Source organism: Bombus flavifrons, chromosome 14 (genome assembly GCF_040668555.2).
Source record: "Bombus flavifrons isolate JBK064 chromosome 14, iyBomFlav1_principal, whole genome shotgun sequence".
In the NCBI taxonomy this organism is placed as follows: domain Eukaryota; kingdom Metazoa; phylum Arthropoda; class Insecta; order Hymenoptera; family Apidae; genus Bombus; species Bombus flavifrons.
In genome coordinates this window covers 5,363,989-5,377,359 of record NC_138455.1, presented here as the reverse complement: position 1 = coordinate 5,377,359, position 13,371 = coordinate 5,363,989, and the positions used below count along the sequence as shown (strand labels likewise).

Sequence of the window (13,371 nt, the reverse complement as noted above, 5' to 3'; positions counted from 1 at the left end):
AAAAAATATTTAAAACTAATATTTCTTTTGTAAAATGGAAATGAACAAGCTGACATGTACTACAATGATGATTTAACGAATGGTAACTACATTTTGTTTTAACAACCTTCCAATTATTCTAAAACATAATTACCATTATGCAGCTTATCTTATTTCTTCTTTTCTTCAAACAAATTGTCGATGATCTTGTTCAGATAAGTGTCGCCGAACGTCACAATCTCGAGTAACACATTGATATTGTAACACGTTGGAAACCCGGAAGACAAATACCACGATGTTCTTCAAATCCGATTATCATCTTCGGACTCCTCGTCAATGATTCTTGATTGATCTATTTAATCGGCGGCTATTTTCCCGGCTGCACTTCGATCATAGAATTTCAAGAAAATATCGGCAGACACCTCGTGAAACCCGTGAACCATCGTACGATGAACGAGCAAACAAATCTTACGATGAAGAAAGAGAGACCGATGCGTGGATCGCAAGCTCCAGGTGATCGGAACGCGCGTACCAGCGAAGACGACTGTCGACGACTGTCGCGTGGGCGGACTGGCAAGCCTCGTGCTTTCGAGAGGATCGACCAACCGTTGTGGAATCGTAAAATGGTCCCGTGCATGGATTGGCTGAGGAAACGTAGGAAAGGCGGCAACCAATGTCCTCTATCTTCGAAAAGAATCTAACCGCCAGTGAAATCGCTCTGACGAAGCATGGATCCTGGTGGCCAATCGACGATTTCGCCTTGGAGGTATCGAGGGTCCGCCATGCTGCCCCGGAGCTTTCCTAATTTAGAGTTTAATTAGCACCCAAGGAACAGGAGAACCGTGCACAGGCATCGATTGGACGGTTACCATCGTGGCAACAGAGAGGAAAAAGACGTCGAACAGAGACGATGATATGTCAGCAGTCAGTGTTCGGCTCGTCTTCGCCGACTAGTGTGAAATATCGCGCCCAAGTGTTACGAGCACGGCCACGCGGCCGCGGGACCGAATAGTCTCGTCGAGAAATAGATTTTCCATCCTTGTTCACAACCTTCTTTCGACGCTTTGTCTCTTCTTCCGCCCTCGACTTCTATTCTTCTTCTTCTTTCATCCTTGACGATCGTTAATTCGGAAAATCGAACTGGATTATATAGTTTCAAGGAAAGAACAGTTTCGCTTGTATTCTATTACCACTAATCTTCCGTTTTCGTCTTTCATCTTGTGTCTTCGTCAAATCTGGCAATAGTGACTTGATTGATTTAGAAAATAGTGTTTGATAATAATAAACATTTAAGCATATATACATATATATATATGTGTGTATCGGATCGAAGAATAACTGACATTGTACGCTTTTTCTTTTGAAAACTGAATTGTGAAGTAGAAAAGGAAAAAGCTCGAGAGAAGTGTTTTTGGTGAACCTCTCCCGAGTCGCAGCTCGGGTCACAGAGGTCGAGGAACGAGCTCTGGGCGTCAAAGAAACGGGAAGATGCAGCCAGCACCGGCTACACCTGGTTCTCCAACACGGTCATCCTGTTGTGAACGAGATCGCGAGAGGGAAGTGCACGAAGATCGTGGAAGGGAACGGAACAGCGCTGGGAGACAAAGTCGGACGACTGCCGAGGAGGACCACGAAGAGAGAAGCAACGAGAGGACGGTGATTTCGGGACAGAACCTTGGTACCATGACTGTCAGCGGAAATCAGGGATTGCCTCTTTCTTTGTCTCTCGAGGACAGAGATTTGTGGACCAAGTTCCAGTGTTTGACCAATGAAATGATTGTTACGAAAAATGGAAGGTGAGTGGATGGTCTGTGGAACTTCTAGGAATCCTATTAAGATATTCATGTATATAATTAGTAGAAGTAAACTTAGTAAACTTAGCGAAGGAAGTAGTGATTTCACCGCGAACGTTTCTCTTCTCTTGCAACGGAGATTATTGTTTGATGTCATGGTTTTTTTCAAATTCTGTTTTGTAATGAAATTATGGCAACTGTCAACTGGAAAAAAACATTGATGCATTAAGTATAAACGATTTACTGATGAGTCACTTGCAAGTTTAAAATAGTATATCATAGGTTTCACATTTGAGAAGCTCGAAGGATCCGCTGGCTGAAAGATCCGAAGCAAAGATGGCTCTCCGTCGCGCGTAAAAATGTATTAATTAGAGTGTCGGTGCGAACAAGCTGGAAGGTAAAAATAATAGTTCATATACACCGGGGTAAAAGGAGAGAAAAAAAATGCCGCTTGTGGAATGGAAAAAAGGATCATTGCAAAATGCTACGAAGATTTAGATGATTCACGCGAATGAATATTCTATGTTTGCTTCGAGAACAGGATAACAGTCTTCCCTTCCAATTCAACAAGCTACTCGTAGTCTCTTTCGCGAATGCAAATTGATAAGGAAAACTTGATCGATAACAAATATTTTTTCCCGATTCTTTACATATCTTCGTTTTTTTTTTTTTTTCGTCGATTCTAAAATTCGATTAAGATCAATTGGAAGACTGAGAATCATAATGGTGTAAATCAGTTCATTACCATTTTTTACGAAATAATATCCTGCGTTCGTTGTTGTAAAAAGTTAGTTGGATCTTTTCAAGTCATGAAAACGTATCGCGACTGAGAATAAAGCGAAGTATAGAACTTGATCGATTCTGAAACTGAACTTTGAAGAGTTGAAATATATGACTAGATCGAAATTCTTAAAATTTTAATCTCGACAATTATGATTTTCACCTTTGCTACCAAAATTCTAAGAATTAATAAATCTGGATAACTAAAATATTTAGTTTTCTGCGACGCCGTATTGTTGAATACGCCGTAAAATTGAAGTTAGAACTAGGAGATTATACAAATATTATCGATAATCAAATATATGTGTCATATAATTAAACCGCAAAATATTATGCAAATTCATATCTTTACGAACAAATACCTAAATAGAAATTTATTTCATCTTGGAAGCGTTATAACGAGTAATTTACTATGAATATCTTGTAGATTCTTACATATTATATCCATTTGGTATTTAAACTTTAAACACTTTTGCATTTAAATATTTCCCATAAATGCATAAAAATCCACGGTTTAATCACGATACGCAACATTCTTTCTACCAAAAAAAAAAAAAAAAAATATTCGAATCGAACAAGTGAAAAATGAGGTGAGCACAAATTTGAGTAGAGGAAGTAGCTTCGATGCTTTTTCGGTCGGTAGATCAAAAGATATTCGCCACGACGTGTCCTGGCCGGCTACTTTTATGATTCGTATATTATTAAAAACGATTACAGTTTGTCGACCGCGTTTTTCGTGCGCGGACATCAGTGTTCCCAGGTACACCAGCAGAAATGGGAGAATGTTTTACGTAGGATTGTAGCCATCGTAAAATTTTATTGCCGGCGGCTCGATTCTTCTGCTGTCCGCCGCCTTCAGTGTTACTTTCATTAGTGTTTATAAAATTCCTGCTTTTCTTTTAGATGTCTTCTTTCGTTATCACTTTACAAAACGTCTTATGGTAGCTAGTACCATTAAGAATTAAATTTAGTTAAAGATAAAGGGAACACGCAGCTAATAAAAATCCTTCATGGAACTATGATCTTTATTTGCGTCTTCGGTTTTACTTTCAGACGCATGTTTCCTGTAGTCAAAGTGGTTGCAAGGGGGTTGGAACCGAAAGCTATGTACACTCTTCTTCTCGAATTCGTTCAAGTGGATCCACACAGGTAACAAAGTGCAGAATTGAACTCTGTTGTGTCTCTTTCCTTTGGATCATTTTAGACTCAATCATGTTCTTGTGTCGTTAATAAATTTCTCAAGTTTGAGAAAAGAATCGTTGTTAATATGCATAATTTCTAGTTTCAAGCGTACGCTGAAATATTTCTTAAAATATTAAAAATCTTATTATTTGTTTGTCGCCTCTTGAATTGCCTGTATTGTTTAAAAATTTTCAAAATTCTATTGATAGATGGAAATACGTTAACGGAGAATGGGTCCCAGGCGGAAAAGCGGAAGTGGCCCCACCAAATCCGATTTACATCCATCCTGAGAGTCCAAATTTTGGATCTCATTGGATGAAAGAAGCGGTATCGTTCGCTAAAGTGAAGCTGACAAACAAATCCAATGGAAACGGTCAAATTATGCTAAACTCCCTACACAAATATGAACCTCGAGTTCATCTAGTTCGTGTAGACGCGGTGGAGGAAAGAACGGTACTAATATTCCATACATTTCTTCAGTTTGTAATTTATTATAATACTAATTATAAAAATGATATATAAAGAAAATTTGGAATTATGATGGGCTATCATTTGGAGATATTTTAATATGGAAATGATATTTAGGTGTTGACTTACCGTTATCCTGAGACGCAATTCATAGCGGTGACAGCTTACCAGAACGAAGAAGTCACAAATTTGAAAATTAAATACAATCCTTTCGCGAAAGCGTTCCTCGATGCTAAAGAAAGACCTGCCGATCCGCAAACCTATCCGCAATGTAAGTTAGTTGATTACGAATTATTAATATTATCTAAAATTTTAATTAAATACATGATAATTGATAAAGTATCATAATTGATGAAATATTTAAGGAAATATCGAATTATGAATTACAGACACCGGCGCTTGGTTTTTGCCACAACCTACTATGGGATACGAATATAACACAGCCACGGCCATTGCGGCCGCACAAAATCAAGCGTCAGTGACGGTCAATAACCATCTCCCTAATTCTTGTACCGTTTCTACAGCTGCCCATAGGAATACCTGCAGATCGACACCTTACGCTCTTAGACATAAATACATTCAAGATGGTGAGTTCTTAGCTCAGTTATTAATTTTATAATATTTTTTTTATTTTTAGAAGAAGTATGTAATACTCATATTATTGGAAATTAATAATCATTACAGAACAACGCACAGATCCATACGGCTCAGTACAACTGTTGCATTCCACAGCGTATGTAGCAGCACCAGGCTGGTCACCACGCAGTCCAGAATCCCTGCAGAACCTAAATCCAGCTTGTCTACCGCCCACGCAGGAATGGCCCACGTCTCCTTCACCGTCACCAACCTCATCCTCTCACGCGGTATTCAGTAGAGGCGTTGTTGGAACTGCGTCTCCAACCACCGCTACAGGATGTACTCTATATGTACCATCAAACTTATCTTCTGTCCCTCAAGAGCATAGTCATTGCACCGATACTTCAGCTTGGATTCATCCTACAACTTTGTCAGAGCAACAACAGCAGCAACAACAATCTTACTTGAACTTAAACTTACATTTACATCACCAGATGTCATCTTATACATCAGTTCCTCATACAGGGTTACATCATTCTCTACACCCAAATGGAACAGATGCTGTTCCTTCTGTCGACGAGTATGTTCACGAATATCATGCCTCTCCAGTTCAATCTACGACGCCTGATCGTCACTCACAGCATCACCATTCTCAAATGTTACACATGCAACCAATTCAACAAACTGGAACAGTATCACCTGTTAGTGTCGAATATGATACTCCTTCTAAGGAACATCATATATCTGTTAGTTATTCTGAACAAAACACGGATACGTTGAATGATGTACAGGCAGATGAAAACAGGAGATATTTGACAACGGTGATTGATAGACATCACCGGCAAGATTCGGATATTGCGAATAACGAACATCAAGCTGCAGCTTGGACTCCACTGACACCACCGCCTGCACCACAAACTACAGCAATTTGATTTCTGTATGTGATACAAATAATTTTATTTAAGATATGGAGTTGCTACTTGATAATTTCTATACTTGTTTTAATAGTTAGGTGACTAAGTATGAACAAGTCGTATTAAATCACAGTATCCTGTTGTATGCAATACGAATGAGATATATATGATTGAAATTATTGATAGGTATATAGAAATTAGATACAAAGAGAAACATCGAAATAAATATCGCGAACACACAAATAAAAATATCGGAATAACGAGACTAATTAATCTAATAGGTTGTTAAATTAGTTACTTACTTACATACTTTGTAATTATCTAATCAAATTTAATGTCAATTTCTGAAAAATGAATCCGTCCTAAAACCGTGTCTTGATGTTTTTAGATAATATGTATTAAAGCTAACATAATCGTTATAATAAAATACAGTAAACGTATATATACCATTTTACATACCTTCCTCGGTATTAAAAAGAGTACTCTGAAGTTGTGAGATGATTTGTTCATGTTGTGATATACGATAATCTATTCATAAACAAATGCTCATGTATATACATTTCTTAAATAGAATGAAGAGAAGGCACTTTTACATTTTGTTCGTAACAACTCGCTAAAATTTATATACAAATTTATAATTGTTATATATACATACAATGATTAATTAGACTCATACACAGCGAAGTTTTTACAGAGCAAACAAGATTTTAATAAATTCATAATTTATATAATTACAAAATAGTACAATGATAAAAGGACCAAAATGTTATTTCTCACTTCAAAAGATACCAACAATCCTACAAAATTCGTTTCCACATACTATCTTGAATTGACTAGTATAATCGACTAGTATAATTCACGATAGTAATAATGATTGTATTTCTAATTCTTCTACTTTATTTATATTTATACGAAATAATATTCTATATTTTTATAATATAAATAATTATAAATTATCCAAACCAATGATTGCCCATGCAATCTCTTGTCCATTCCGTTTGACATACCCAGCACCAATGGTAACTACATCCAGCTCTAGTACAAACCATGTGCATGCATCCTCCTAGAAAATAATATGTGAGTATCAAATAGAAAATTTATTAAACATCTTAATTTCTTTTTTCAACATTTTAAGGTACCATCTCTTTCAGTTGGTGTTCTACACTTTGGACAAGGTTTTGTTAAAATTCTAATAGTTTTATTGCTGGCTTCATCCCATTTTGCCTAAACGAAAAATCATAAATATGACATTTTTGATTAACGAATAAATATAATATAAGGAGAATATTTTGCATACATCGTTAGCTCTCCTTGGATCAACTGAATACCCAGATTTATGTATTGTATTCAAAGACTCAGATGGTTGTAATTCACATTCTCCTAAATGGTAGCCTTGTAAACATCGTCTACAAAAAACGTACTAAACATAAAAATATATTATTAATATTTTGATTTATTTAAAATTTTTGTACTTCATAAAATATTTTATCTATACATAATTACCCCACAACCACCAATACATTGAATCTTTCTACATTCTTCACTATCATCATCTGGAGATTCTGGTATAATGCCCATGCCACAATCTGGTCTTGGACATAAAACTCCACCAGCACGTAAAACATATTCTTCTGTACTAAATCTCTGATACTGTTCGTACTATATCATATATAAATAATTAATATTTAAAGACTTTTTGAAACTTGTATATTTATTATATAAAGTACCTGCTCAGAGGTAAGAAGATGAAAATGATGTACTTCTGGAATGAAAGAATTTTGACATCCTGTTGGGCATGGAAGCGTATAATATCCTTTCATGTCATCAAATTGAAATTGACGTTCTCTTAGACGAATTGAACAATAGTCTTTGAAACAATCAAGGCAAGTTACATGGCCAGCTTCACATGGGAAGACCAAGACCATATCCCTATAAATAACCTATGTTTGAAAATGTTATTAATTATTTTTTGCTGATATGAAGGTCAACAAATTATTCACCTAACATCTGTACAGGCAAGGCAAGGTATTCTTCTTAAATTTGGTTTTATAAGATACAGAGGAACAGCCTCGTCTCCTTCTCCTAAACTAGCATGTTTCCCACATTTGAAATAAAAACGTGCATATAAAACTTGGGATTCAGTGTCACTGGATATAAATGTGGGTGCTGGACAAAAATCATTTTCACAATGAACTGTTATTCTTTTTGGTTGTAATACATCTGGCCAACACTGAGGATCTCTATCTACCGTAACTGCTCCGCTATTGCAGGTTGCACATCTGACTCTTAATTTACCAACTGTGACAGCTTTGCATGGTGTTGAACAATATACAAAAAAATGTGCTGGATTTTCATGTTTCTCTATAAAAATATATAAAAATAAATAATATATTTTTATATAAAATCATAACTAGTCATCTTATGCTAGTCATATTTATTTAGTATTCGCTTTAACCACTTGTGTTTACCCTTTAAAAGGCTACGATTATTCTACCTTCCATGGTTAAATTTTCTTGTGGATCTGACTCATCTAATGGTAAATCGGTAAGAGTTTCATTCATTGGCTTTCCTCCGCTATCATTTAATTCAGATATTTCTAAAGACTCGTCAATGGTGTTAGTACCTTTATTTTTATTTAACCTATGTGATGAAGTTCGAATTGCATGTAATATACTTTGTTGACCCAAATCGCATTCCTATGACAAAAGCTTTGATTAAGGGGTGAGGTTATCATACTTGTAACTGCACTGTACTTTAAAAATACGTATTGGGAATAAGTTATCTTCGAAAATACATGAGGCTTACTTCTATTATCGTTGAATTATGCAGCTCTTTCCCTGCAAATATTATTTTTATGTCCTCAGGTGATATTCCCATTTGAAATGCCACTATCTCTTTTACGTTCTTTATATCCCATTTTGGGTCCAAATCAACGGGGAATGTATTTCCAGTATTGGTTTTCACGTATATACTCAATGAATTTGTTAATTTTCGTTTACTAAACCAAATTAGTTGTAACATCTTAAGAAACACATTCCGTATGAAGCCAAAGAAGAAACTCATACCGTTAATGCGAACTTCCTTTATTTTGATGTTCTTTAAAGAAGAAAAAGGATGGAGTGCGTCAGCGAAAACATACTATGAAATCTAAATCAAGTATTTTCACAAGATGATCAAAGTGTTGTAATTTATAGCATAATTTAGACGTGGACCGAAATGAAACGACAATAAAATGAATCTTGCGACATCTTCAACCATATGGATAACTAAGAAATTCTATGAAATTCAATCGTCAAGATTTATAAGAAATTTTCAAGTGCGTCATATATATGTTTGTGATTTAACCTCTTTCGCAGCATCTATTATCTGTTATTACCTTTATACATTTGTATATATATATATATATGTGTGTATTTTATAACAAATTTAATGCAATTTTAAAGAATATATTTCTCTCATTGTAAAAAATATAAAAATCGAATTAATTTACGATTACTTCTGAGTGAATAATACAATTTACTTGATTATGTAAATAACTGTAAGAAAATTTTCAAAATAATAGTTAATAATAGAAAATAACAGATAAATAATTCTAAAATAAATTTAGGGAAGTAATGAAAACAGAGGATAGGAATCATTAAAAATCATTTTTCTGTATACGAGAATGAATACTATATTTTCTTTGAATCGAACGCGTAGATACTTATTATACATACGTACATATAATTTACACAACACAAATTCGATATCAAAAAAATAGTTCATAATTTACAAAAAAGATCGAGCAAAAGTTTTACAATTTTCGCAATTTTCATAACATTGAAAAAATATCGCAAATTATAAATTATTCAATATTCTATAATATTGAATCTTCTTTAAGTATAAATATATAATTGTATAAATAAATAAATTTATAGTTTGCACGTAGTATTTAAATACAAATTATGAGATTCACTACTTTTGTTTGGCCACTTTATATTTTTTTACACCGTTTAATATTTCTATCGATTTAATCGTAGGTTTATCTTTCAGTTTGATCAGTCTTAGTCTTTTTTTATCTTTTTCTCTGTCATCCACTTCATTTTTACTCACTCTTTTCAGTGAACGTATTCTATAATCAGAATTAGTATCTTTTGAAGTTGAAGGTATTTCGTTGTCAACCATCATTCTCTTCTTCTTTAATCGTAACGCGAATCGACGTATTTGATTTATCCTTTGCAGTTCCAAATTTGATACATTCGCCATTGTTGTTCTGGATCTCTTCGATTCGAAATCATCAAGAAAACTTTTTGTTCTTTTTCTCTTGTTATTCGAATTGCTTTTTAAATCTTTGACATTTTTTTTAGTATTCTGCAAATATATTAAAGGAGGAGAACTAGGACAAGAACTAAAAGAAGATCTAGAATGAGAACTAGGAGGAGAACTAGAAAAAGATTCTGGTTCATCTACTTGTTCTTTTTGATCCCTGCACTTTTGAAGAAATTGATTTAGAGTCATCCCTCCAAAATTATCTTCTTTATTATTAAGAAAATTGTACACGTCGGGTCTATAGCGAACTCGAACCCATTTTTGCGAAGATTTATCCCAATATCCACGCACAATATCCATATCTTCAGGCAACTCTGATTTAACCTCTTTAAAAATAGATCTTTCTTCATGATCATTTTGGATTATAGAATATTCATCTGGTTTTATTAATTTATGTGCGTATTAATATTTAGGCAGAATAGAATTTAGAGGTTAATATTTTAATACCTTTTTCATTTCCGTTGCTCGTTTGCCTATATTTCTTTATTCGTGATTTTTGTGTGTTACCAGTTGGTACAAGATACCTGCTAATATCTTTATAATTATTTTTAACAAATTCATCCCAGAGAACATCACTTGATGTTGTTGGAACTGATACATTGATCAACCACTGCTTGCATTTCTCGATTCTTATATCATTTTTGTCCTTTGCCCTGTTTCCGAGACCTAGATACGTATTAACTATATTTTCTTTTCCTAAAAAACGTTATAATATACCATTAATACACATATCTTAGGAGAAACAGTTGTTTTCTTAAATAATTGGGGAGCTTTTAAGTTTAATCAAGTGCAGGTCTTTTATTAAATAGTTGAATTGTTACTTATCAATTTTTCTTTAATTTATAAACATTAAAGGAATGAAGTTCTTTAAATTATAAGTATCAATTTATACATATGAAACTTCTAGTGCAATTTACTCAATTTACTATTTTTTCTTATTAACTCTTTTCCTAGAAAGTTTCCCAACTTTAATATTACTAGATTCTGGTATTATCAAATGAAACATATCAATAGTTGATAAAAGATTCTTATGGACCCTTTTTCCAAAAAGCCTCCCAATTTTTACATTAGTAAATTCTAATATCATTAAACAGAAGATATCAATATTAATATAAAATAATTACTTAGACATAATGCATCCTCTTCGTCATCAGAATCATCGAATAGACAAGAAAAAGGTAAATCTTTCACAGGAAGTTTACCTTCATTCTCTTTAAAATCAAGTCTTTCTGGACTTTCGATATCCCATGCACGCGGTAGCAAAATCGGTGACTGTAAACGATCTTCGACAAAACAAGGAGCTTCCCGAATCCTTTCTGGCGATCTTAAGTCTTTAAACAAGACACTACTGTCAGATCCAGAAGTAGCTTTTTGGGAAAATTTCTCTGTTGATTTGTTAATTGCAGGTAGACGGGAATCTTCGTTACATGTTTCCCAATCTGTATTAGGATCTACCTTTACAATCGATTTCTTTGTTTTGCATTTCTTTTTTCTTGTTTCTTTCTTCTTTTCTTTCTCACGATTACCTCTCACAGATCCTTTTAATTTCGATGTCTTTTGCTGCAATTTCCTTTTTTTCCTCTTTTGCTTGCCATCAGAAATTCTAACTAAAATTTGGTTTTTACTTTGTTCTTTTGCCGAGGAAGGATTGGAATCAACTCCAGATATGCTTATGCTACTTGGCCGCTTAGGTTTCCCTTTTAATGGTGTACTACAAAAATTCAAACTTCTTTTGCAGGTACTTACAGTGTGTCTTCTATGTGGCTTCTCAGACGAAGAAGACATTTTTTTTGTATGTTTATGATGATATATCTTTTGATATGTTGAATATTTGATTCATGAGTATATCACTTATTTCGTTTGAACAGAGTTCATTGATAGCTTTCGATATCACCCGGAAGTGTTGCTATAGCTTTGAAGAGAGGGTTGTATATGAGATACCTGTGTGATTCACCTTCGAAGGGGTTCTCTGATATCGTGTTTCTTCTTCCGTTTTATTTGCACGAGAATAAAGGATTCTTGTTGTCGTACTTTTAAAGAGGCGAGAAAATAATTAGATATTTGAGTATCCCAATTAGTTAATTTTTAGGCTTTCTTGAAAATTTTAATGGAGTATTTAAGGTACTTTGAACATTGTTTAAATTTTGTGATTTCATTGAAAGTTTGATAATTCAGTGATTTCTAATTATGTGATTTTTCACAAAATAAAGTTTGTTAATCTGATGAGTTCTGTAATCAAAGATCACTGTATTCTGTGATTTCCCAAAAATTAAAGATTTCCGAATTCGATAATTCTCTACAAACGAAACTTACCAAACTTACAGACTGTCACAACTCAAAATTGTCGTATTTCATAGTTCTTCACTGCACAAAATTAATATTATATTCAGTGGTTGTTCGGAGTTCATGATTTTTAAATTTGATTTCTTCGCTATCCAAAATTTCAAAATTTCGTAATTTTCACAATTCAATATTTCCGTGTTTATTAATCTTCTGCAAATGAAGATTTCTGTATTCGTTAAACTTTTTCAAGTATGATACTTTACCAAATTTCAAAAACTAAAATTTTACTATCTAACAGTGAAAAACACAAACGTTACAAAATTTGCGTTTTTAGAGTCGTGAATGCTAATTGTTTCCGGCTTTAATGTCTGCAAACGACTAGGGACTGTTACCAGTGTAAAGTCTTTCAAATTTGACCTGTAAATATGTATTAGATATAAGAAACGTATAGGAAACTGTTTCTGTATTTAAGTATGACAGAGTTAAATGATTATGTTTGAAATAGAACACTTATTTTCATGACTGTGAATAACGTATTTACTTTGTACCTGGGAAATGCTAAGAGACAATGTTTATGTATAAATTACTAAAGAAGAGCGATAACTAAAATATTTGCGTGGATATGTGACAATTTTCGCGATTTTCAGAATGATTCATCTCGGATAAACTGTTCGCAAGATTATTGCAGAAATTCTTCGGAGGTTAATCTATCGATGCATCGAATTGATATGGTCCAACTTCCGTGGAAGGAAAATTCGCAATACGCGAAAGTAATATGAATGAAATCTGGGGAAAAAATTAAATTAGAAAATTTTTTAGATGAAACTATTATAAGTTCATTATTGATTTCATCTTTGAAATTTAAGCTTGTATAAAAAATAAATCTTCTAACTTCAGTGACATGATTTGTAGCAAATTTTTTGTCAATAATTGATTATTGAGAACAAAATTTAATAATATTGCCCTGTAAAATTCAAACTTTAAGTAAACAATCTTCATATCGTATACGAGAATAATATGTATTATTAGCAATAAAATTGTAGAAGCGTTGAATCCTGCAAAGTTGAGATACATAGTGTTATTAATTT

The 13,371-nt window shown here is 33.6% G+C and overlaps 3 protein-coding genes across 9 annotated transcripts; 1 reads left to right on the top strand and 2 right to left on the bottom strand.

The window, feature by feature from the left end:
- Positions 1 to 940: 940 nt before the first annotated feature.
- Positions 941 to 6,083, top strand: byn (T-domain transcriptional activator brachyenteron). Of its 4 annotated transcripts, XM_069127792.1 has the most exons (7): positions 941 to 1,775; positions 3,606 to 3,701; positions 3,944 to 4,187; positions 4,320 to 4,473; positions 4,592 to 4,789; positions 4,887 to 5,479; positions 5,574 to 6,081. In XM_069127792.1, exons 1-7 carry the CDS (start codon positions 1,468 to 1,470, stop codon positions 5,592 to 5,594), a joined length of 1,614 nt encoding a protein of 537 aa, XP_068983893.1. In that variant the 5' UTR covers positions 941 to 1,467; the 3' UTR covers positions 5,595 to 6,081. The 4 variants fall into 4 exon arrangements, with proteins under 4 accessions (XP_068983893.1, XP_068983892.1, XP_068983891.1 ...); XM_069127791.1 differs by having other exon boundaries at positions 4,727 to 4,789; positions 4,887 to 6,083; XM_069127790.1 differs by having other exon boundaries at positions 4,887 to 6,081.
- A 39-nt stretch (positions 6,084 to 6,122) lies between these two features.
- park (E3 ubiquitin-protein ligase parkin) lies at positions 6,123 to 9,004 on the bottom strand. The gene is made up of 8 exons (XM_069127803.1): positions 8,498 to 9,004; positions 8,187 to 8,388; positions 7,693 to 8,053; positions 7,420 to 7,621; positions 7,196 to 7,351; positions 6,990 to 7,112; positions 6,832 to 6,916; positions 6,123 to 6,755 (listed from the first exon to the last, which is right to left on the bottom strand). The coding sequence occupies exons 1-8, from the start codon at positions 8,753 to 8,755 to the stop codon at positions 6,646 to 6,648; spliced, it is 1,497 nt and encodes a 498-aa protein (XP_068983904.1). The 5' UTR covers positions 8,756 to 9,004; the 3' UTR covers positions 6,123 to 6,645.
- Positions 9,005 to 9,345: 341 nt separating this feature from the next.
- LOC138187228 (uncharacterized) lies at positions 9,346 to 13,032 on the bottom strand. 4 transcript variants are annotated; one of them, XM_069127800.1, is made up of 6 exons: positions 12,832 to 13,032; positions 12,547 to 12,700; positions 12,314 to 12,493; positions 11,125 to 12,229; positions 10,448 to 10,696; positions 9,346 to 10,377 (listed from the first exon to the last, which is right to left on the bottom strand). In XM_069127800.1, exons 4-6 carry the CDS (start codon positions 11,783 to 11,785, stop codon positions 9,647 to 9,649), a joined length of 1,641 nt encoding a protein of 546 aa, XP_068983901.1. In that variant the 5' UTR covers positions 11,786 to 12,229; positions 12,314 to 12,493; positions 12,547 to 12,700; positions 12,832 to 13,032; the 3' UTR covers positions 9,346 to 9,646. The 4 variants fall into 4 exon arrangements, with proteins under 4 accessions (XP_068983901.1, XP_068983900.1, XP_068983899.1 ...); XM_069127799.1 differs by having other exon boundaries at positions 12,572 to 12,700; XM_069127798.1 differs by having other exon boundaries at positions 12,596 to 12,700.
- Positions 13,033 to 13,371: the final 339 nt, after the last annotated feature.